Genomic DNA, 25,112 nt, shown 5'->3' on the forward strand with positions numbered 1-25,112 from the left:
TGTGCTCTGCATATAAGTTAAATAGGCAGGGCGACAGTATACAGCCTTGCCGGACTCCTTTCCCAATTTTGAACCAATCAGTGGTTCCGTGTCCAGTTCTCACTGTTGCTTCTTGACCCGCATATAGGTTTCTCAAGAGACAAATAAGATGGTCTGGTACTCCCATCTCTTTAAGAACTTGCCACAGTTTGTTATGATCCACACAATCAAAGGCTTTAGCATAGTCAATGAAGCAGAAGTAGATGTTTTTCTGGAACTCCCTAGCTTTCTCCATGATCCAGCGTATGTTGGCAATTTGATCTCTAGTTCCTCTGCCTCTTCGAAATCCTGCCTGCACTTCTGGTAGTTCTCGATCCACATACTGCTGAAGTCTAGCTTGTAGGATTTTAAGCATGACTTTACTAGCATGAGAAATGAGTGCAATGGTGCGATAGTTTGAACATTCTTTGGCACTGCCTTTCTTAGGAATTGGAATGTAAACTGATCTTTTCCAATCCTGTGGCCACTGTTGAGTTTTCCAAATTTGCTGGCAAATTGAGTGTAGCACTTTTACTGCATTGTCTTTTAAGATTTTGAATAGCTCAGCTGGAATACTGTCACCTCCACTAGCTTTGTTGTTGCTCAGCTTTTCTAAGGCCCACTTCACTTCACATTCTAGGATGTCTGGCTCGAGGTCAGTGACCACCTCATTGTGATTATCAGGGACGTTAAGCTCATTCTTGTATAGTTCTTCTGTGTAATTTTGCCACCTCTTCTTAATCTCTTCTGCCTCTGTTAGGTCCCTGCCATTTTGGTCCTTTATCATGCCCATTTTTGCATTAAACGTTCCCTTCATTTCTCCAATTTTCTTGAAAAGATCTCTGGTCCTCCCTATTCTATTGTTTTCTTCTATTTCTTTGCACTGTTCATTTAAGAAGGCATTCTTATCTCTTCTAGCTATTCTCTGGAATTCTGCATTCAATTGGGTGTATCTTTCTTTTTCTCCCTTGCCTTTCGCTTCCCTCCTTTCCTCAGCTATTTGCAAAGCTTCCTCAGACAGCCATTTTGCTTTCTTGCATTTCTTTTTCTTTGGGATGGTTTTGGTTGCTACCTGTTGTACAATGTCACGAACCTCTGTCCATAGTTCTTCAGGCACTCTGTCTATCAGATCTAATTCCTTAAATCTATTTGTCACCTCTACTGTATATTCAACAGGGATATGATTTAATTCATACCTGACTGGCCTAGTGCTTTTCCCTACTTTCTTCAGTTTAAGCCTAAACTTTGCAAGGAGAAGCTCATGGTCTGAGCCACAGTCAGCTCCTGGTCTTGTTTTTACTGACTGTATAGAGCTTCTCCATCTTTGGCTGCAGAGCATATAGTCAATCTGATTTCTGTGTTGACCATCTGGTGATGTCCATGTGTAGAGCCGTCTCTTGGGTTGTTGGAAAAGAGTGTTTGCTATGACCATCGTATTCTCTTGACAGAATTCTATCAGCCTGTGCCCTGCTTCATTTTGCACTCCAAGGCCAAACTTGCCTGTTATTCCAGTTATCTTTTGGCTTCCTACTTTAGCATTCCAATCCCCCATGATGATAAGAACATCATTTTTTTGGTGTTAGTTCTATAAGGTGCTGTAGTGCTTCATAGAACTGGTCAATTTCATCCTCTTCAGCACTGGTGGTTGGGGCATAGACTTGGACTACTGTGATATTGAATGGTTTGCCTTGGATTCGAACTGAGATCATTCTGTCATTTTGAGGATTGTATCCCAGTATTGCTTTTCCTACTCTTTTATTGACTATGAAGGCTACTCCATTTCTTCTGAAGGATTCTTGCCCACAGTAGTATACCTGATGGTCATCTGAATTAAATTCACCCATTCCTGTCCATTTTAGTTCGCTGATACCTAAGATGTCAATGTTCAGTCTTGTCATCTCTTGTTTGACCACGTCCAGTTTTCCTTGATTCATGGATCTTACATTCCAGGTTCCTATGGAGAAAAAATCTTTACAGCATCGGACTTTCCTTTCACCACCAGACACATCCACAGCTGAGCGTCCTTTCGGCTTTGGCCCAGTCGCTTCATTCTTTCTGGCGCTACTAGTACTAGCCCTCTGCTCTTCCCCAGTAGCATATTGGACGCCTTCCGACCTGAGGGGCTCATCTTCCAGCGTCATATCGTTTTGCCCTTTGGTACTGTCCATAGGGTTTTCATGGCAAAGATACTGGAGTGGGTTGCCATTTCCTTCTCCAGTGGATCACGTTTTGTCAGAACTCTCTGCTATGACCTGTCCGTCTTGGGTGGCCCTGCACGGCATAGCTCATAGCTTCATTGAATTATGCAAGCCCCTTCGCCACGACAAGGCAGTAATCCATGAAGGGGAAACAAACAATACAATACATTTAAATTGGATTAGAGGTTCTAGGAAAATCAAGGGAGCCACTAGAGAGCAGCAAAGATTTTTCTGTATCTCTGGTCCCATTCAGAGGCCATCTGGATTTTGGCAGCCATGTTCTGGCAGCTCTAACTAAATAAGGCTGATTGCTGCCAGCAAGAGATTCAAATACTTTTAGCTCAACCTGGTTGCTAGGCAACATCAATGTAGATCTGTTCTGCTAATTCACAAAAAGTAGTAAAATTGATGCAACTGTTAAAATTGCAAGAAAGAAAATAATAATAAAATAGCACCCTTCCAAATTAAAAGATAATACAATGCTATTGAGATCAAAGTTAAATGCCGTATTTAATAGAAAAAAGTGACCTTGTTATTTTATTTAAGCTCTTGTTTTTATGAAGACATGTACATGTCTTGATGGTATAATGAAGAACAAAAAAGAAAATCCATGCCACAGATCTCTGAATTTTGTCATGCAAAGAATAGTTATGAAAAATTCACTATCAGTCAGTGCTATGTGGTATTTAACATCTTCTTATATGAAAAAGAGTGTATTTTATATCTTAAAAGTGAAATTAAACTGTGCACCAAGTGATTGAATGCCAGGTATCGGGCAAGTAAGAAAAATATATTGGAGTCCAGTGCATCAGAAGCAACCCATTCTTCAAATTAAATTTCATCTCTTGAAATCTAGTGAGGGAAATATGGAATGTGATTATTACCAAAGGGAGAGAGAAGCTATTGTTGAGTCTTACCCATGCCAGCTGTGGGAATTGTTGGTTCCATGCCCATATAGGGGCCAGTTAGCCAGGAAGCAGTTCTGCATCTATACATTGCTGGCCCATCATTTGCTTCCGCCACTACAGAATTACTTCCCTTTGGCCACCAGAAAGTGATGGAATGCAGTGGTTAATCTGAGACTACCTTGTTTGCTGTGACTACTAGCTAGTTCACTATTGCATTTCAGGTGCTTTTGAAAGAAAAAATAAATTGGAAAAAATAAATCAAGGAAGACATCCACCTCAAAAAAAGCATCTAGGTAATGTAAAATGCTAGAAGCGCTACTTCAAAATATATCTCTCCAAAATTACCACAGATAATGTGAATTTGTAGACCTCCGAATTAAGGAACTACAGGGCCTTAATAAAGAAAAAAAAAGAGCTGGTTTGTATTAAACAATCAAGTCTTGTTATCTTATCAGTAGTCTAAATAGCTTCCTGGGTGATTTTGTGCCAATTGCTGTCCCTTAGCCCAACACATGGTGGTGGTTGTGGGGAAAATGAAGGGGTTTTAGGTATGTTTGCCACCCTGAATTCATTTATAATAATAACAATAAAGGTGAGATTACAATAAAATAAAAATATATAATTACCAAGTTGATAAAGATTTTCTCTTAAGAAGGATTTAAGGCCCATATTCAAACTGAGTTGATCAATACATGTTTCAAATATAAATCACACAGTAAGATAGGTACACACTTAAGAATGGACAATTCACCTTTTATGCAAATTTACACACTGGATTTCTCTGTCTTTCCCAAGTTAAATCTGCCTATTTGGTGTTATGTAGTAGAGAGGGCTTTTGCTGATATCCCCAAATGTGAGGCAATGTTTTCTCCAGAGACTCCTTCTGAAACCTGGACCAGCCTTTCCCTAGATTGTATACCCTTCACCACCACCCCACACAAAATTTCCAAGAGAGACATTTGAAGTTTGGGTTGCCTGATTGATGAAACTCCACGACCTTGTTATATTACGGATTGCTTATACCTCACCTTTATGTCATTATTTGTAATCTCAGAAATGCATAATGTAAGCCTTATGTATTTGTTGGCTTATATACTTGTTTATAAAACTAATAACCATCCCTATATCTCATTAGGCTGAGGCGAAGGCTCTCTGGAAGCAGTTTTTAGTGTTTATACAAAGCTAAGAGAGATGAAGCTGCACCTGCTTCTGGACAAATAATGTTCCAAAAAGTGAAGATTACCACAGAGACTGTCTGGCACTTAGTCTACCCCCCCACTGCGTATTTTACCTGGGGGAGCAGCATTCTTTTCTAGATGACCAGACTGAGCAGACAGATTCAGTTTATTTTTATTTTAATTCCATTTATATCTCGCCCTTCTCTGAAGACTCAGGGCGGCTTACAAGCTTAGCAGTAGCCTTCATTCTATGTATATGCCTGCTTATTAGGGCTTTCACACACACCCCGGCATTATTACAAAGTCAGCTTAATTGCCCCCAACAATCTGGGGAAGAAGTTGTCTAATATATCTGAGTACTGTGAGATAACAGTGTGATAATCTGCAGTTTAGATTGGGGAATGATTTGGCTCTTCATAAAATAGGACAAAGGCAAGCTCACTATAGATATGGTATTACCTCACAGCAGTGTTTTTTGGGTAAGAAAAATGGTGCTGTAACTCACATCTTGTTAATCTTTTATTTAAAAAATTATATATTCAGTTCTTAGCAGGAATGGTGGTTGAGAAGTAACTATTTTTTTTTTCATTTTTAAGTTTGGGGTCATACTTTTACACTAAAAAAATTAAACGATTTTCAATTCACCAATGAGTTTTTTAAAATAAAGAAGTCATTTACCATTCGCACATAGTCAGTCACTGTACACAGACCCACACGTCAGTTGTGTAATGAAACATAACAGTTGCCGCCCGCAGAGCGCGACCACAGCGCATTACCACTTGACCAATCATAAGCTGAGCAGTGCCATCACAACCAGTGTGGACGAAGTATGCATTCATCAGAATCAATACACAAGCAGCCTGCATGCACCGTTTTAATGATTTTTGCCACTGACCTGCTACGTTTGACAGGGCAATTCAAGTCCAGGTGGACGAAACATCAAATTTTCAAAAATTACTTTTAAAACTTGGAAAATCCATTGAAAAAAGGTGCCGGAACTCCATTCTGGTATGTTCTATGGGAAAAAAAACACTGCCTCACAGTGCATTTCAGATGGTCTACATATTTTTTCAATTCATTTCAGCAGTACAGTCAACAAAAGCTGGTTGTTTTCCTGAGTTCATATATTATACTAAGTGTTGGTTTCCAGTTGCTGAAATAAGGCATGATTACTGGATTTCTCCATAAGACTAAAGGACAAACTGTAAATTATAAACCATTTTATCCAGGTTCACAAAACCCACAAAATGGCTTTACCAAAATCTGCTGGCAACGTCAAGTTCAGAGGTGTCTTTTGTTTAATTTTTTAAGAACAGACATTTTTAATATCCATTTATAAAGCCTCCCCAGCTCAAAACAGTGACTAGATGGTGATGTATTCCCAGCTCATACCCAAATAGCTAATTAAGATTTCATTTTGTCTTTAGGGTAGAAGAAAGTTTTAAAACTTTATTCTGGTCTATATTTGGCTTGTCTGAAGTAATATCAGTGGTGCTGAAATACGATCACAAATTTATTGAGAATATTGGATATGTGCTATATGGGGTTTATAACGTCACCATGGTGGTTGTCCTCCTCAACATGTTAATAGCCATGATCAACAATTCTTATCAGGAAATTGAGGTAAGAGTGACCTCTCACTTTAATATATCAATGTATTATGTAAAAAACAAAGAGCATCAATTAAGGGATTGAATCACCTTGAATCCATCCTCCAGTTCTGAAAAGCTTGATAGTAATTGCCAATTAACCTTTGAATTTGAAGATGAAGTTGTTTAAGACTTGGTTACTTATTATGTAAATAATGATTAACATCCTGAAACTTAATTCAAAAAAGTCAACACCAGTTAGGAATCTCTTGCAGAGACTTAATTTTTGGTTCTGATTGCTTTCCAAGTCCATCAGACAATGGGGCTTTTCTGGATGCTTCATGGTCTTTTTATATCAAAAACCTAGGAATTTAATTAGCTTGGCTTCATTTCAGGGATACTTAGTGGAAAAGGCAATTTAAAAATAGGGAAACAGAAGAAAAAGGCTATTTAAATTAATATAGGAGTCACTTGTGCATATTCTTATTCAGTACATGTTCCTTGGCCTCTTCAATAATATTTTAACCAAAAAATTAATTCGCTTGCACACTGTTAGATCCAATGCTGTTAAAGTTAGACTTAAATTGTAATCAAAAAGGACATTTTGAGAATTTAGATCTTTGTCCAGTGACTCCAGTTGAGTAAGCTACTAGAAGTAACTCTTTTGTAGGGGATCAAGGTTGATAAATGAAAGTATTGAGTTTTCTGTGTAGTTTATTTCAAAGGGAAATTAGAATCAATGATCCTACAAAGGATTACTTTAGGGCAAAGCATTTTAATAGCTTGAAAAACCTCTTGAACTCTGTAACAATGACAACATGGTTTGCACTTTGTCAAAAATTAATCTTGACTTTTAAGTTAAATCAGTTCTTCTATTTCTTTTGCAGGAAGATGCAGATGTGGAGTGGAAATTTGCACGTGCTAAACTCTGGCTTTCCTATTTTGATGAGGGAAGAACCTTACCTGCTCCTTTTAATCTAGTGCCAAGCCCTAAGTCATTTTATTATCTCATAATGAGAATAAAAATGTGCCTCATAAAACTCTGCAAATCTAAGGCCAAAAACTGTGAAAATGATCTTGAGATGGGAATGTTGAATTCCAAGCTACAAGTAAGTCAGTCATTTTTATTTATTTCTCAAAATAAGTATTTATTTCTTGAAAAGGTATGTTAGAGGCACACAGTTTCAACTCTATGTAGTAATTCAGACTGCTAGTCGGTGACTCGCGAATGAACTTGGTGGCCACGGGGAGGTGTTTACTTGATTGTATCTAATTCTGCTTCATTGATCTGAGCTCTACCCAACGATGAGAAATTTTCTTACAATTAAGATCTCCAGTATTTTGGTCTCAGAAGCTGCAGGAACAGAACTGGTAACATGGCTGCTGTGGAGTTGGCAAAACTAATATTTTCAGCCTTTGTTAAGAGAAGATTTATTATGTTGAAGGATTGCCTTTTTCTCCTTTATGTCTTGACACCTCCCACCCCAAGTAGAAAAATCAGTTAAATTTTGTGCATCTACAATGAAAGTTTAAGAGCTGAAATGGAGGCAAGTCTTAAAATCTTCATTTCATCTTTAAACCATCATCTAGCTCCTCCAAAAAAACCAAAATGTTTGACTCCTTCTACTCCATAAATGGCTCCTAAAAGATGTTGAAAACTTCATTTTGTCCCAATTAGTTTGACAAAAACTAACCCTAAAGAGTTATGATTAGAGTTAACATTATGGCAGTATGCAATAATCCTAAGAGAGTAAATAGCATATACATACTATTACCTCACAGATATTATAGAATCTATGTACAATATCACATAATGTTTCATCTTTGTCTTCTAAAATTCAGGGGAAGCACATATATGATAATTTGCACATTATTTAAATGTATGTATTACCTAGGAATGTTTTATCAAGGAAACTGAATCAGAAACAGAAGGAATCCTGGAGGTCAATTGATCCAATCTCTTTTACAATGAAGGTTTTAGAGTGCATCTGTAGCAACCCTGCAATTAGTGCAGGTTCGAGTCCCACCAGGCTCAAGGTTTGACTCAGCCTTCCATCCTTCCGAGGTAGGTAAAATGAGGACCCAGATTGTTGGGGGCAATAAGCTGACTTTGTAATAATGCCGCTTGGGGCCCCCCAAAAGCCCTAATAAGCAGGCATATACATAGAATGAAGGCTATTGCTAAGCACATTGGTTTGTGCTTAAATTGTAAGCCGCCCTGAGTCTTCGGAAAAGGGCGGGATATAAATGGGATTAAAATAAATAAAAATAAAATAAACCCTAAGTGAACCGGTTTTTATATACTTGAAACGCCTTAAGTACTATTTTCAACCAGAGAGTGAGAGGCATAGCAATAAGTACAAGTGTTACCACATTTATTGTTCAGTTTCTGACATGCAGCTCTGCTCATTCACAAAATCACAAACCCATGTGCACAACTATTGGACCCAAAGTCTAGCTAGCCAGTTTGAGTTTTGAGGTTTGAGTTCTTGAAGCAATGATACAGCCCACTTTGTATGCTACTTTGTTGCATCTGTGATGCATCTTTATACCTTGCAACAAGGCTTGATAAGTCCAGCAAGGTTTGACTAGACCCATCTTGGCATCTGTTACATTTCCACAGGGAAAAGTGCCCTTTCCTCTTCAAGGACCATAGGCGCATAAGTCCATGTCTGCCACCCAGAATTTTCAGTTACAAATCCTGTAGACCAACAGACAAATCCATTTACACAATTACATGGCATAAAGTTACCCATGAAACTCCAATTGGCATTATAGGCTTGTGACAATATACAGGTTTAGATATACCAATGCATGGTTCATTATATTCCTGATGATGGGTTTTTAAAATGTTTTAATTTTTAATTGTTTAGTTAATTTATTTTGGGGCTGTTTATTTAATTTCTTTTAACTTTTGTATTGTTGCTTTTATTGTTGTTAGCCGCCCTGAGTCCTTCGGGAGATAGGGAGGCATATAAGTCCCAAAAATAAATAAATAAATAAATAAATATTCCATTCATAGGAGTGAGGGGGCTGGGTTGTTTTGCAAATCAGCTTCAAAGTGGTTCATCACCTGAGAGTTTATCAAAGAAAAGGGTTGCCTTGAAGAACTGCATAGCCCTGCATAGGTATACTCTATTTATCTGGCTATCAACATATAAGATTTGTCCCACACAGCATTTCATTTTTGCATTTTTGGATTTTGAAAAAATGCCTGGAGCTTGTTATGGAAACTGTTTTACTAAAACCAGCAAATTATAACCTGTGAGGAGACAGCTGTGTTTAACATGTTACAAATATTTGCCTGCATTTATTCTGCTTTACGCAATAACAAAATCCACAACTGGAAGAAAGATACATAAATAAATCAAAGGCAGTTACAGGAAGCTGCTATAGCTTCCAGTCCCAGTTTAATAATGGAAGGGATGGAAAGGTGTATTCTAAATGGACTTACAGTAGAACTATAGCAGAGATTTTTTAAAAAAAAAACAATCTATGGATCTTGTTGAAAGTAAATGTAGGTGTTTCCTTGACAGATTTTATGTTGGGGTGAAATGTGGCTACTTTTTATCCTTCTCTGGATGAATGGGATGGAGGTTGGCTTCGTATATTTACTAAATATGGAGCATATCCAAGGAATCCCATTTATCTTTTTTCAACCTTTAAGAAACTTGGCAAATTAGCAGCCTTTTGAAGGACTCGCTCCTGATGCTTCCTAAACTTCCTAGGAGATGCAATACTGTTTGGTGACATCACAATCTAGAAAGTGCTAATGGTAGATACATACATTTTTCTGAAAGCCCAAGACAGTACTGTGTATATGTTGGCTTTATTTTTAAGTAAACACACTCTGCCACCTTACTTGTTTTATAGAGCAAATACAATCTGTGTTTGTCCTTAAATTCAATGGTGATTTTTTAAAAAAACAAAAAAGTAGCTAAAATAAATGCTTAAGAAGTTTGAGGGACTGGGAGTCTGTGCTCAAAAGCAGACAGTTAAATGGAACAGCACAACTGATAACCACAACAGTGAACACAGTTATGTATAATAAGAACAATTAATCAGTGGAACAGCTTGCCTTCAGAATTTGTAGGTACATTGAATTTGTAGGTATATTGAAAGTTTTTAACAAGAGATTAGACAGTCATTTGTCTGGAATGGTACACGAGTTTCTGGTTGCTGGGAGTTGGACTAGATGACCTCCAAGGTCCCTTCCAACTCTTTTATTCTGTATTTTGTACTGAAAATCGAAGTGTATTTCAACTCATGGCTTTCTGCTGCTCTTCTTTATTATTAATTTAACATAAACAAATGCCATACAATGTTTATTGGGTCTGTCTATTTATGGGGAGTTGAACTGGGGAGGATACACAAAAACTTTTTCTGATTTTGCCCTGTCCAGAAGGTGCAATGGCTGAGAATGCTTGATTAAGACCAAAACCAGGGATTACTCTTTCTTTTTCTCTTTCTTTTTATATTTATTTGTGTTTGTATTCAGTATTTTCCTCCAATGACATTTACAATGATTTTTCACTATCTTTGTACTTATGTGAAAACAAGTATGATACAATTCATCCCTAGAATAATCATAAAAGCCTAGACTTCATTGAATTAATTAACACAGCAGTTTTGATGTGGGAAAAAGCTATATCTAAAGAGGTACCCAATAGGTTTTGGAGGGAGCATGATTGTGTTGTAATAAATAATTTGCTATCGGTGTGTATTTGTTGTGGCCAGAAGCATCACTGGGTCATTCTGAGACACATTGATGAGAGGACAAAATCAAACCTCCATTGTTCAGTTCTAAAAAGAATTTGCATCATTCAGCAGAAACTGTGATATAAATAACAGGAGTGTGAATATTTCCAAAGTGGTTAAAAAAGAAAAAAAAACTTATTGTAAAACACAGATCCTCCAGTAAAATTATAATGCATTATTCAATATGCATACATACATATATATAAGATATAAAAGTATAAAGTCACAATGACATTGTTTTGCTCTTTTCTATTTCCATCTCATCCTATTATTTCTGAAGGAGGACACAAAAAAGTAATTAGATTTGAAAGATACTGTGTAAGAGGCCAGCTCTTCCAGTCTTTATATCATGGACAATCATTTATTTTTAATTGAAGAAAAATCCATTAAAACATTATGATATATATTTACAATAACAGTTGTATTGTTATTTCCAGAGGAAATTGTCTAGGCATATTCTTTATTTCAAAATGAAAACAGAGATAAACTTGTTTCTTAGTCTGAAAATACTGCTAGTTCAAAAAAAGAGCATATAATATTCTAAGATTAATTTTTAAATTATTTAGCCTTGTATTATTCAGCCTTCAGTGGTCTTAAAAACAAAGCTTGGTAGTTTTTCAAGAGCAAAGAAAGAAAGCCTAAATGCAGTAACTATCTCAAAAAATACATCCATAAAGATATCTAACATGTCTTTTTTTTCTCTTCAAAAGAAAAACTAATCTATCTGCCTCATTGTGTCTGTCAGTTTCCAATTTCCCATTTAATGGCCAAGTTCTTAAAAGCAAAATAATGGACACAATATAGAGTTGCATTAGATTACACTCAGTGACACAGTCATTTCCCTTATCAGCACCCCAGTCTGTCATGTTTGAATTCTTAGTTTCTCAATAGGGACTTACCTTTGTTCAGTAGTGGCTCAGCAAGGAGATCTTACCAGGAATAATGTGTATCTCCAAAGAAGGAAAGTTTTGCCTCCTGATTTTGAAAGATAAAGATTTTATTTAAAGGCACAAGAACAGGTTTCATTTGACTGGATTTCATTTTTTTAAGGGTCAGTTACCAACTCTATTTACAGTATGTTTTAAGAAATAAAATAACAGCTCTCCAAAGAAACCAGCATGGCTGCATAAAGAACTCTCTGATAAATTGAAAGACAAAAAGGACAAATATAAAATGTGGAAAGAAGGGCACATAACTAAGGCACAATATCAGCAAATTGCCCGAACCTTCAAAGATGAGAAAAGCTAAGGCTCAAAAAGAACTAAGGCTTGCGACAAAAGTGAAAAATAACAAAAAAAGGCTTCTTTTAACATGTAAAAAAACAAGAAAAAAGTTAAGGAAATGATTGGTCCATTAGTGGGAAAAAGTGGCAAGAAGGTAACAAGCAACAGGGAGGAAGCAGAACTACTTGTTTTTTTGTATAAGTCTTTACACAAAGGGAAAAAAAACAATCCAACCTATCAAAAACAGTACCGTAAAAACAGATTAGAAACACAAGTTAAAATAGGCAAGAAAATGATGAGCACCTGTCCAGCCTAGATGAGTTCAAATCACCAGGACCAGATGGATTACAGCCCAAGGTTCTGAAGGAACTGGCAGATGTGATCTCAGAACCACCGAACTAGATCTTTCAAAGATCCTGGAGCACTGGGGAACTTCCAGAGGACTGAAAAAGAGCTGATATAGTTCCCATCTTCAAAAAAGGAAAAAAAATGGATCCAGATAATTATAGACCTATCAGCCTGACCTCAATACCTGGGAAGATTCTGGAAAAGATAATCAAGCAATGAATCAGTGAACATCTAGAGGCAAACAAAGTCATAGCCAAAAGGGTTTGTCAGAAACAGATTTTGTTTGTCAACATGGGTTTGTCAGAAACAGATCACGACAGACAGATCTTATTGCATTCTTTGAACAGGTGAAAAAATAAGTGGACCAGAGGAATGTTGTGGGTATAATTTACTTGGACTTCAGTAAGGCATTTGATAAAGTAGCCCACAATCTACTACCTGACAAGATTAAAAAATGTGGGTTAGACAGAATCACCACCAGATTGATTCATAGGTGGCTGACCGGCTGTACACAGCTTGAGGTCCACAATGGAACTGCATTTACATGGAGGGAAGTGTGTAGTGGGGTGCCACAGGGCTCTGTTCTGGGCCCAGTGCTCTTCAACATCTTCATCAATGATTTGGATGAGGGGATAGATGGGGAACTCATCAAATTTGCAGATGACACCAAGATGGCATGAATAGCCAACACTCCAGAAGATAGGCTTAAGATACAGGAGATCTTGACAGACTTGAACATTGGGCACTATCTAACAAAATGAAATTCAATGTTGAAAAAAGTAAGGTTCTACATTTAGGCAAACCCCCCAAAATGCATGTGTACATTATAAGTGGTATCTTGCTCAATAGCAGTAAGTGTGAGAGGGATCTTGGAGTCCTAGTGGACAATCACTTAATATTGTCCAAAATGATACAGGATTTCCTGCCTGAGCAGGGGGTTGGACTGGAAGACCTCAAAGTTTCTTCCAACTCTATTCTTGTTATTGAACGATATATGATACCAGTAGTCAGTTACCCATTTGGGGAAAATATATTTTTGTCACTTGGGGGGAGTTCTTCAGTTATGGATATCTGTCATATAGATTCTACATAGCAGATCTTCACATATCCAGGAAAGCATGCATAGAAATTTAAAGCTATTGATTTCATGGTTCTTCAGCTCCTGCCTTGTTATCTATGGGTTACATGTGATATTTGTTTACATTTGCTGAGAGTCATGTGCATTGAACCTTTACTATCACCATTATGTCTTGTATGGAAAGCTTACTTCCATAAGTTTTGCAGATGACCAAATTGGGGATATTAATGGTGAACTAAAGTAGGCTATGTCTTTGAGAGAAGGCTAACAAGATGACTTTATCTACACAATATCCTTGACTGGAGTTCACAGGTGAAATAGTAGAGTATGAACATAATTCTAAATATCAGTGCTACCAAATGGTGGTATAAATCCTAAATCCTAAAATGAAGGTATACTTCCACTATGTGTGTTGGATGTTCAAAATAACTAAAGGGACTTATGTTCCAACTCTGGAAGGACAGTCAGTTTTTCCAAACTGCAGAGGACTACACAATATCTCTTTCACACAGGGTGAATGACCAGACAGCTACAGTAGGGGGGAAAATAGCCATTTAAATACAAGACAGGATTACAGTTTTTGTGTTTTAATCAAATCATATAAGGTTTTTTTTCCTGCACCATGCGGTTTGCCATGGGCAACTGATATTTGTGGATATTTTCTTTGAATTAGATCACTAATACTTTGTTCTTCGTTATGATGAAATGCCCTATATTTGTATATTTCAGAAAATTCATTTTGAGTCAAGTACTCAAAAGTCAGACTTCATCCTGAAGAATGCCTACAACAACCCCACAAGATACCAGGTAATGGAAACTCAAGAGAAAGATATCAGCAAAATTATCATAAGGAAAGCAATTAAAAGCCACCTTCACATTTTTGATTTACAGTCTGATCATGTATGTCTACGTAGTTTAAAATCGTACTGTAGGAGGAATTGCTTTCTAATTATTTTTAAAAGTACAGATGTAATTGTTTACAAGAATATAATAAAGTTCTACTAGATCAGGCCAAGGTACATCCAGGTCCAGCATTTCATTTCACAGTGGGCATTGGATGTCTCTGGTGTGCTCACAAGCAGAAGACAATGACACCCAGTTCTCCCATCATTTTTCTGTTGCAACTGGGATTTTCAGGCATGCTACTCTGGAGATTATGCTAATGCCCTGATATTATTAGCCCTTGATAGACCCATTCTCTGTGAACTGATACCACTACTCATTAGTGAAATCCAAGATAGAGTCCATTAACTCCACAGTTATGCATTCTGTGTTTAAATATTTTGCTTTGTTTGTTCTAATATCTCCTTTCAAACAATTTCAGCACAACCCTAGTGTTTTGAAAAAAAAACAGGAGAACAAATTCTCTTGGTCTTTGTTTCTCCATGCCATATTTGACTTTATGAGGTTTGATCATATTTTTCCTCAAGTGATCTTTTTTTCTACATTAAAGAGTTCCAAACATCCTCTCTTTGTACAAAAGTTGTTGTAAATGTTCACTCATTTTGCTTCCTGTCTTCTATGCTTTTTTTCCAGTTGTATTTTCTTTAAAAAAATCTGGTAGTGAGAAATACACAATGCATTTTAATTCAGATTAACATACGCATATATGTATATACTGTATATGTGTGCATGTATATATACAGTATATGTATCTGTGTGTGTATGTGTGTGTGTATATGTATGTGTGTATATGTATGTGTGTGTGTGTGTGTGTGTGTGTATACAAACAGAGAGAGAATCAGAAATTCAATTTAATGTGTGCCATTGTGTACACAGAAAAGTGACAATAAAGGTTATCTTATCCTGTGAACATACATGTGGACATTACAATAGTGGCAGTTTTGTTTTGAGTTGGCATCTTCACTGAGCTACCCGCTTTGAGTCCATCTTCTTTTTTCTGGTTAAGTTATAAAGGTCTCAGATCCATTCAATTATATGTAAATTCTCCCCCATGTGCATCAATTTACACTTATTTAAATCCATCCAAATTATATTATTTCATTATTACTAAGTTTATTTAAGCTTTGATGAGGAACTATAGATGCTGGAATATCAACAAAGCCACTTCCTTCCAAGTGCCTGTTGACATTCTCAAGAAGTGTTGATGAGATTTATCTTAACAGAATCCTTCATTATTTTCCTCATCAAAGCTTGCCACGTATACTTAGTTTTTCCCCTTCTTTCATTAATATTTCAATTTCAATTTAATGAAAACACAGTCAAATTCATTACCTTATACTTTCACAGTTTTGTCTGGGTCCTTGTCAAAAATGATTCACTGGCTACTTTCAGATTCTCTGGCAGTGAACCTGATTTGTGGGATTTTATTCAAATTATAGAAATATTTCTTAGTTACATTTCTTTATATATCAGGTTCACTGCCAGATATAGGTATATATATGTATATGTATACGTACATGTATATGTATATGTACACATATATACATATGTGTGTGTGTGTGCGCACACACACACACAGAAATAATCAGCAGCTACTTAGGGGACCTCAATTCCTCCAAACATGGTGCATACCGTATTAGAAGGGAATCTTGTGCTTCCCACAAATATTTATTTATTTGTTAATTTATTTGCCACCTCTCTTGCCATGGGGTTACTCTAGGCAGCTTACAACAATAAAAATGAAAAAAAAATGAAAAGAGTGTGTATGGAACAGATGTAAGATACTAGAACAATAAAATAAATAATGAAAAAGAACACAGTGAAAATACATCAATAGGATAGCCAAAGAAGATGGATGGATGGAAGAACAAGGCTGGGGGGCGGGGTGGGTGGGTTAAAGTCTGCCATCCATCTATTAGCCACCTCTTGCTGGAAGTTATATGCAATTCCCACTGCCATAACTGTTGAATTTCATAGGAATCGATTTGATTGGACATCAAAGTAGCCAAAAGTTACCTGGTTGCCATAATGGAGGTAATTTGCAACTATGTGAAAGACACACTGCAGGGAGCTTGTCTCAGCCAGTAATTCTAAATGTGTTCATTTCTTAGAATTTCCAACCAGCAACTACAATGTTGTCATCTGTCCCACCAAAAGGTTTTTTGGTTGGGTTCCTGTTCTAGGATATTGATTTAAATTATTTTTATGCTATATAAACAAATTTCCAATTTGCCATATTAGGACCCCAGTTAGTGATAAAATAAAGTTGCTTTTTCACCTCCTATTGATTTAAAACCAGAAATATGACAAAATTTAAGTCCCATTCATTTCACTGAATCTACTATCAGTTTGGCAAGCCTATATGTGAACTATTATATATTGTGAACACTTTACACTGTGTGTAAACATGCATGGAATTCAGTGGCTTATTTTGAAAATATACTTATGTTAATGCCATCATAGAGGGATTTCAAATACTCTCCCAAGTTTAAAATAACACCTATCTGAAACCCACCACCACCACCACCAATGGCCATATTACCCTATGTATAAATTCATATTAAACTGCATTAAAATGCAGAAGTTAACCTTTATGAATAAGAATAAGAATATACTCCTTAATATATTAGAAACCCCCCCCAAACAATGGTAGAGCTAGAAACTGCAATTTAAAAAATCAATAACTTTGCAAAGAAACATTTGAAGTAGACCTTTTTCTCTGTTTCCTATTGTTGTTCTTACCAAGCTCTGTTCTAAAACTGTACATTATTAAAAATGTTAATTTTTCCCCATCAGGAAATAATAATAATAAAGTGCTAATAACAGAAGACATAATTAGACAAAAGAGGGAGCAAGCAGCATAAAACAATCATTTTGGTGTGCCCAATAATTATTTTCAGCCAGAAACAGAAAGCATAACCCAATTATTAGTAGAACTTTGTTCAGGTCTGTATCTAGTTAGCGTTTCAAAAAGATGCATCTCTGCCATGTGACGGTTAATGAAAATGAAAAATCTGAAAAAATAAAGCACTCTGAAATCCAAGTGAGACCAGTAAGAAGAAGAGAGCACAATTTTGTTTACTCCAGGTAATAACAGTCCACAAGGGATCACATATGGCCGTAAAAGAAACAAAAAGGGACTTCAGTATTCTTCTTTTAATATTTCAAGCAGCTGCATGTGAATATTAAAGTAACTTTTCTTTTTCCCATGGATGTATAGTGGATTTTAGATGAAATAGGAAAAACATAGCCAGACATGAGGCATAAGTGCGGACAGTGCATCTGTTTACTCCATATATTTTCTCTATTTTTCTTGCCCAGATTTGCCAGTAAGTGTCTTCTGTTTAGCACAAGGGATATTGAATATTTTTGCCAAGAATCATCAGCATATCAAAGAATAGTGTGAATTTCATTATACCCAGGGATAAATTATAAACTGTGCCATGTTCTGGATTATTAGGGTTAATAACAGAAGCACTGATCCACCATGCACTGACAGAAAACAGTGGGAGACATATCAAAGCATCCATATTACTTATGGGCAGCATCCTGGCTCAACAACCAAAAAAGGAAATAAATGAGGGGCACCATACTTGTGTTCAAGAGTCCACAGAATCAATAGTTAACTGCAGAGAGTTTTCTGCCTTCCCCCCCACCCCCGCCAAATTAATGGCCATGGGATTTTTTTTTTCAGCCCATATACGATATCCACAAATGGATAATGGAATCATTCCTTTCACACTGATATTTATTATCTTACTATTCCCTTTCAATTAGGGAACATTTTACAAAATTCAGAAAGGAATAATACAGAGTAAGAAAAAAAGAATTAAATACGTAAGATAAGGGGAGGAAAATATTTAGTTTACACCAACAGCATTAGTTATAACTCTCTATATCCTTCTATCCTTATAAGCCACCCTAACATCCACTTTCCCCATATACTATTTCACACATTGCCTTTGTTAATTTCTAACCTCTTTTTTCAGCATCTCCTCTCCAAGAACCATAATTTTCTCAATCTTCCCCTTCTTCTCAATTCATTCACTTAAATACTCCATTGTAACTGCACTTAACTTGCAATCATTCATCCCTGTAAAATGCAACTAACCTTGACTTTTCATACATTAGTAAGCCAAGAGGGGAATATCACATGTATTTGTCTTATTCCTTGCTAACTGTAGAACCAATCAGCTTTCATTTACTTCCAACTAATCTTCAACTCTGGATTCTCACAAAATGTCTTTCTTTAAATAAGCATACAATAATAATTTCTTATTATATATTTCTCGATAACCTACTGGGAAGAGCAAAAATCTGGCATTCTCATCCACTGCCCCCAGACAAAACTGCAGTTACCTAATTTTGTTCATAGTCATCCCTTATGCCTTTTTTATCATAATTCTGCCAAATATTTTTCTCTGGAACACTTAATCTCCTTATAGTATTCACCTTCCCTCTTGGTACCTCACTTTTGATAAGAGGGATAATATAAGCATTCTAACAATCATAAGTTTTGGATGTAGTCTTCACACAAACATTAAACAAGTCACAAACATTCTATAGACTGATAGACATGACACATGAGGTGGTGGCATTTTGATTTTTTGGCATGGTCATTCTTTTCTTTTCTTTTTCTTCCACTTCATAATTAGTATCTTCTTTTGGGACACAACTATTTCCCTGCTTTCCTAAAATATTTTCCTCCATTTATGTTTTCTCAGGTGGCAACACTACTTCCCAATGGATTATTCCACCACCATAGGCATCTTCAGCATATAGTATGTGCACTATACCTAATTAATGCTTCTGGAAGTAAATGCAAATATGTTTTGTGAATGTAAATATGCCTTGTGGCATATATATTTCACATACATACATACATACACACCCAGACACAGACACCCAGACACACTCATAGTGAAATTAGTAATGTGTACATTGCATTATATATCCAAGTTTTGTTTGTCTTTTTCCTAGTCAATATCATAGTTATTACTAATATCTATGTACTTTTGCCTAAACTAAGATTGTTTTCTTCTTAGAAAGGATTTCCTTGTTATTCTAATTTGCTCCAAGGGGAAACACTGATTAAAACTAATACATTATAACGCAACTTCCAATGTTGCAGAAAAGGTCCATGAGCAAGAATGGAAAAGAACTTACTTAATTTATCCCACTGATCTTTTTTGGGGGGTGGGGGGGAAGGGGAAGGTGAGAAGAAAAAGCTATGTCAAGATTGAATTCACTATTTTTTCCCAACTATTTTTTCATGGGTGCCCCTTCATTGATGAAAAAGAATACAGAAAAAATCCTATCTTCAGAATCTTGAAATGCAAGAGCAGGCTTTGATAATAATTAGTTAGAAAGGAAATAAGCCTGACACTGTTTTGGGGCCATTCAATAATGTTAGGTTCTCATAGGGGAACAGAGTTCATTGGAGTAAAGGTGTCTGAACTCCATTGTCATAAGACTCTTTTGCTTCCTTTGAAGCACTGAGTGCTAGATTTTGGAGTTTTGGAGGAGGCAGCAGCAATCCTACCTCTTTCCTTCCCCTAAAATTTTCACAAGGCCACTTTGGGTAGATGGCTGTCTTGAGGGAGGAAGGACAATCTGACACTTTCACCTGCTTCCCTATAATCAGTGCTTTTTTTGTAAAAGAAAAAGGTGCCGGAACTCACACATGTCATACAACCTGCCTTGCCTACCCTACAAGGTTCCATCCAAAAAAGGTGCCGGAATCCGTTCTGAGCGTTCTATGAGAAAAAAAGCCCTGCCTATAATATATCATTTATTTCTATCTAATGGCAATTGTTTAAAAATTTTGAATGTTTGGGTTCTTACTCAAGATTCTACTGGTTAGGATGAAACAAGTTGGGAAATCAACTGTATCCTATAGGCTGGAGATTCCTGCTTTCTGCAAAAAATAGGCCTTTTCTTCTCCTCACATTGTGTGGTAGCTTTAGTCTACTAGATTCTTAAATCATGTATTCAGTTTTCAGAATTGTATATCTTATTAATTTTGTCACTCTTTATAATGTTAAACGTATCATAAGCAGGCAAGAGCCTAGTGCCAAATAGCCCTTTCTTGGGCCATTTAGAGATTCAGCATGTATGAAGAGGATCAGTATATCCAAAAGTAGAGGACAGAGCTTTTATTCTTTAAATTAAAAACAAAAAATCTCTTAAACTGATGCACAGAACAACATAAATAATAAATAAATAGATCTCTGCTATTTGTTTCCAAAGTCATTTTTATCCACGTGTGGATTTTCTCTTAATTGTTTCCTACTTTTTTCCTCTACAATTTTCCATAGTTTAGTAATCTAAAAAGTCAGAATAATTAAATTGTACAAGAGGATGTCATCATTTGGGAGAAACCAACATTCTCGTTCTTCCTCCTTTCATAAGCTCATACTGAAAATCTATAGCCCAAAGATCAACTTTTTCTGTGACTTCCAATACAGGATCTCATCCTTTCCTTTATATCATTTAATCCATATCCAAGGCCACTCAGTGAAAGAACGCACCAAGACTCCATTGTCTTATTCAAATCAGAGAGACCAGATCAGCACAAAAAATATTGAACATAATATTGAACATAAGTCTTCAAGAAAACATCACAGATTTTCTAGATCATGATAATTTTGTATCAGTTATCCAGATGGATTTACATGTAGTCCTCAAATTACAATGATTCATTTAATGACTATTCAAAGTTACAATGGCACTGAAATAAAATGACACGTTTTTCACATGACCATTGCAGCATTCCCGTGGTCACATTAAAATTGGCAACTGGTTCGTATTTATGATTGTCGCAGTGACCCGGGGTCATGTGATCCCCTTTTGTGATCTTCCGACAAACAAAGTCAATGGGGAAGCCAGATTCACTTAACTCTGTTACTAACTAAGCAATTGCACTGATTCAATTAACAGCTATGGCAAGAAAGGTCATAAAATGGGGCAAAACTCACTTAACATCATAGCAATGGAAATTTGGGGCTCGATTGTGGCTGTGAGGATTATCTGAGCAGTGATTATGCTATCGGATTGTTTAGCAAACATGTACATAATAGCAAAGTCCTGAATATAAGTTACATGGAAATACATCATTTTCTGACATTTGTAAAGAAATTCCCAGTTATTCCCTATTGTTTCTAACCCTGTGGTTAATAGTAGTGGCAATACTAAAATAATCCACAGCCAGAAGCTTCTAAATATAGTAAAATAAGCTTATATGAAGTTCAGTACCGTGATTAGTAACAGTGTTAGACAATGCTCCAAGATTTCATAGAGCTGACTTTTCTAGGGCTAAATTATTGTTGTTCATTATATTACATTACCTGGATGAATTTTAAAGTTTCTAAAACAACAGCTCCTAGAGGTTTTAGGGAGTGAACATGGTAATTTTTGCCTAGAAAGTACCTTCTCTACCACTGAATTAGCCTTACCAACAATACAGGCATTACTCGAGTAATTGTATGGTAGCAACTAGGGAGAAACTAACCCTTATTCAAGGGGTGGCAGGACTTGCATGTAATGCTTTTCATAGTTTACATAAAATAATGTGGACACATTTTATCAAATAAATATGCAATTGAATCATTGGGCCACAGTTCTTCAGTACAAGCGAATTTGTGTAAGACCGCTGAAACCCACAACACATCAAAGAAATTAATTGTCTTGAAATGTGACCCTTGTATGCTGTAGATGTACTTGGGCAACATAATTCCAATAAACCCATTATAATTCCGTTTTCAGAAAATAATGAAGAGGCTAATTAAGCGATATGTTCTGAAAGCTCAAGTAGATCGTGAGAATGATGAAGTCAACGAAGGCAAGTGCTTTTAAATTTAACAGTGCTGTAATGAATCTTGTTACAGTCATGGATTTTTAAATGAATCTTTTCTACTTGGCTGTCAATCAAATGGTCAATATGGCATGAGGCAGTTTTTTGGGGGGAGGGCTGCCCCATATTCACAAGAGCAGTAAAGGTTAGAGATACAATATGCTAATGTTTAAAATTTTGCATACCATTGAATTTTCTTAAATATAAATATTTCAAGTGCATCTTCCTCCCTACCCACCCACCCCCTAATAGAACTTCCAACTTACAATGGAAGTTGTAAATTCCATTATCAATTTTTTGCTACAGCATCAATGGATAGCAAATAACAATACAGGAATTTAATAGCTATGCTTTTTGAACCCAACATATAAGCTCCAAGTTAGAAAGAAGCTCAGTCAAAAGGAACTGGGGAATAGTTCAATGTAGCCAAATGATCATTTGTCCCTTTTGAAGCAGCCATTAAGGCATGGCTAGTGAAATAAAGATAGGAAGAGCAACTGAAATGTGCTGATTTACATTCAAGGTAATTAAATCTCATTTTATTTTATTTTCCCCAATAGGAGAACTTAAGGAGATTAAGCAAGACATTTCGAGTCTCCGCTATGAGCTTCTTGAAGAGAAATCCCAAGCAACAGGAGAATTGGCAAGATTAATTCAGCAACTAAGTGATAAGTTTGGAAAGAATTTAAATAAGGACATTTGAGAATGGACAAAGAAGAAGAAAAATATGTTATTCTTTTAACCAGCATTCTTTAAGAGCAAAAATTGTTCAGAAAGGAGTTCCATTGAAAGCTGTACTTTGCTGATTAGCAATTCCTTTATGGGGACTGTGAATTAATTTGGTATATTGAGTGAAGCCAATGATCAACTAATTCCTTTATGATGCAAAGGTAAGGTGACATTTTCATATTAAAATCAAGCTTTTTTAACTTGGCCATTCTTATCCTCAAAACAACTTTTGAAAACTGGAGATAAGACTGAACCAGCAATGCTATAGCATATAGTTACAGAGGATCAGAAGCGTAAGATTTATGAAAAAGAATTGAGGTTGTAAAACGAAAAAGAAAAAATATATGTTCCACAAGCTTTAATTCAAACCATGCAATTTCTTTATTCTGTTTACATGCACACACTACTGATATTGCAAAGTGAGAAGCAAAGTCCACATTTCAAACAGAATTATATTTTGTCCTGGCAAATGTCTACTCTCAGCATCCTGTTACTTCAGATCAAATGATTATGGACTGGAAAGATTAGTTGGTGCTTCGATTTTGGATGACTTATTCTCTCTGGTTAGTGAGATTTAGTTTAAAAAGTCTAAAGCAGGTTCAAATTAAATTCGAGTCTATGAGAATAAAGCTGCATGGAACTGAATTTGCAGAAGAGGGGAAAAAATAGGTTAAGCATCATTGTCCCATAACACTGGGTGCTTCCAGTGTTGTGGCTTTTTACATTTCCCAGTTATTACTCTTCTGCTTTAAAATGATGTTGAGTTTCAGTTAAATTTACATTTTGTTTAAAGATTTTAGAGTATGATAGCATTATCTGGAAGTATAACACTAATGATTGTATAGTTCCAAGTATGGTAATTTCACTCTACAGTAGTTAGAAATGCCTTTTGAAAAACAAGTTTCCCATCATTTTAAAAAAAATAAAAAGGCACAGTTTCACTCACAGAATCCATTTTTCTAGCAATAACAGCAAGTATTTAGTGCTAATTTGAGAGAGATGAGCTGTCTAGAAATGCAAAATATAAATGAATGAATGGATGAATGAATGAATGAATGGATGGATGAATGGATGGATGGATGGATGGATGGATGGATGGATGGATGAAGTCATCCTGTTTAGAAAGACAGGTTTTTAAGGGAAAAAATCAGCTTCAAAACTGTTTTCAAAATGCCTTTTCATTTTGACACAGATTTGACAGTGCTATGTCACTGCCCATGTTAAAAATTTCCCTGTGAAATGCAACTGCATTTACAAAAACTTAAGCCTTTCAAACCTAAAAAAGGGGCACAAACAGGACACGGAAACACAGAAAGATAACATTTGAATAACCAATGTCCTACAGAGACCACCTTCAAAACAAGGAAACAAAATGCAACTGTTCCGATGAAAGGACATCAGCCGTGATAAGATTATTGCAATTTACTGCACTAAAAGAAAGCAGGAAATAAAAAGATACCCTGCCAGAGAGTGAAACGTTTGGCAAATGAAATGTTATGGCTTTGTGGAGTTAATGTCTGCTTGAAGATTTCTATAGCAAACAAAAACAAACTGATGTGTATTCAGAGCAATAGAAGTAGAGTCCTTAACATAGTGGCTGTGGTCACCACTATGCTTTCAGGATCTCCCTTGGCACTTGATAGGCTCCCTCTCCTACCCAACTAATGTTTCCTTATATACGTGCAATATAGGGGAACTAAGCTGGCATATTGCAGCTTTTTCTTTTTTGTTATTGTTTTTTTTCCTCCGCACTCCTTCCTTTTCAGCATCAGCTGACTGTTAATACCAGAAGCCATCACAGAAAATGAAAAGGTAATCCCTTTTATTGACAGATCAGTTTAGTGGAACCTGCTGAAACCAAGTGACAAAATGAAGGAAGCAACAGGGCTCCACACCTGTTGGGTTATTCTTCCTGGCCTTACTGCTTTGGCCAGAAAACAAAATTAAAAGCTTCCTGTTCCCATTGCTAATTTTGTCCACCACCATCAACATTAAGTTGGCTTGATTAAGGGCCTGGGTCAGATGCAAACTTGATAATCAAGGTATAGCTGTTTGATTGGCTTAAGGAGAATGGCTAGCAGTACAAGGACTCATTTGAAGCATTCTGCAGTATCTTTAGCGTATGCTACCTTGTCACCATGAAACTGGAAGTTACCTGACTCCAGTTTCAAGGCAAATAATTAAAATGTAAGTGTTCAGAGCCCTTTCCGATGATGTATCCAGCTACATGGATTGGTAATCTTGGACACATGGTTAATTTGTTGGACTAATTGATATATGTAGGAATTCTGTGAGAACAGCTGGATTGTTCTGTTAACAGCTATGGAAGT

The 25,112-nt window shown here is 36.2% G+C and overlaps 1 protein-coding gene across 2 annotated transcripts in view; it reads left to right on the forward strand.

Moving 5' to 3' along the window:
* The window catches only part of TRPC7 (transient receptor potential cation channel subfamily C member 7), a gene marked incomplete at both ends in the record, with an annotated part of 187,772 nt that extends 165,016 nt beyond the window's left edge, over positions 1–22,756 (forward strand). Inside the window, 6 exons of one of the 2 annotated variants that reach the window (XM_083351734.1) lie at positions 5,730–5,925; positions 6,779–7,000; positions 14,028–14,105; positions 18,926–18,982; positions 21,966–22,041; positions 22,614–22,756. In XM_083351734.1, coding sequence (XP_083207860.1) covers positions 5,730–5,925; positions 6,779–7,000; positions 14,028–14,105; positions 18,926–18,982; positions 21,966–22,041; positions 22,614–22,756 — 772 coding nt within the window. The remainder of the gene's footprint in view (positions 1–5,729; positions 5,926–6,778; positions 7,001–14,027; positions 14,106–18,925; positions 18,983–21,965; positions 22,042–22,613) is intronic. The other variant, XM_083351735.1, reaches the window with a different exon arrangement.
* Between the last annotated feature and the right edge of the window lie 2,356 nt (positions 22,757–25,112).

Source organism: Vipera ursinii (genome assembly GCF_947247035.1).
Source record: "Vipera ursinii genome assembly, chromosome: 2".
Taxonomy (NCBI): Eukaryota; Metazoa; Chordata; class Lepidosauria; order Squamata; family Viperidae; genus Vipera; species Vipera ursinii.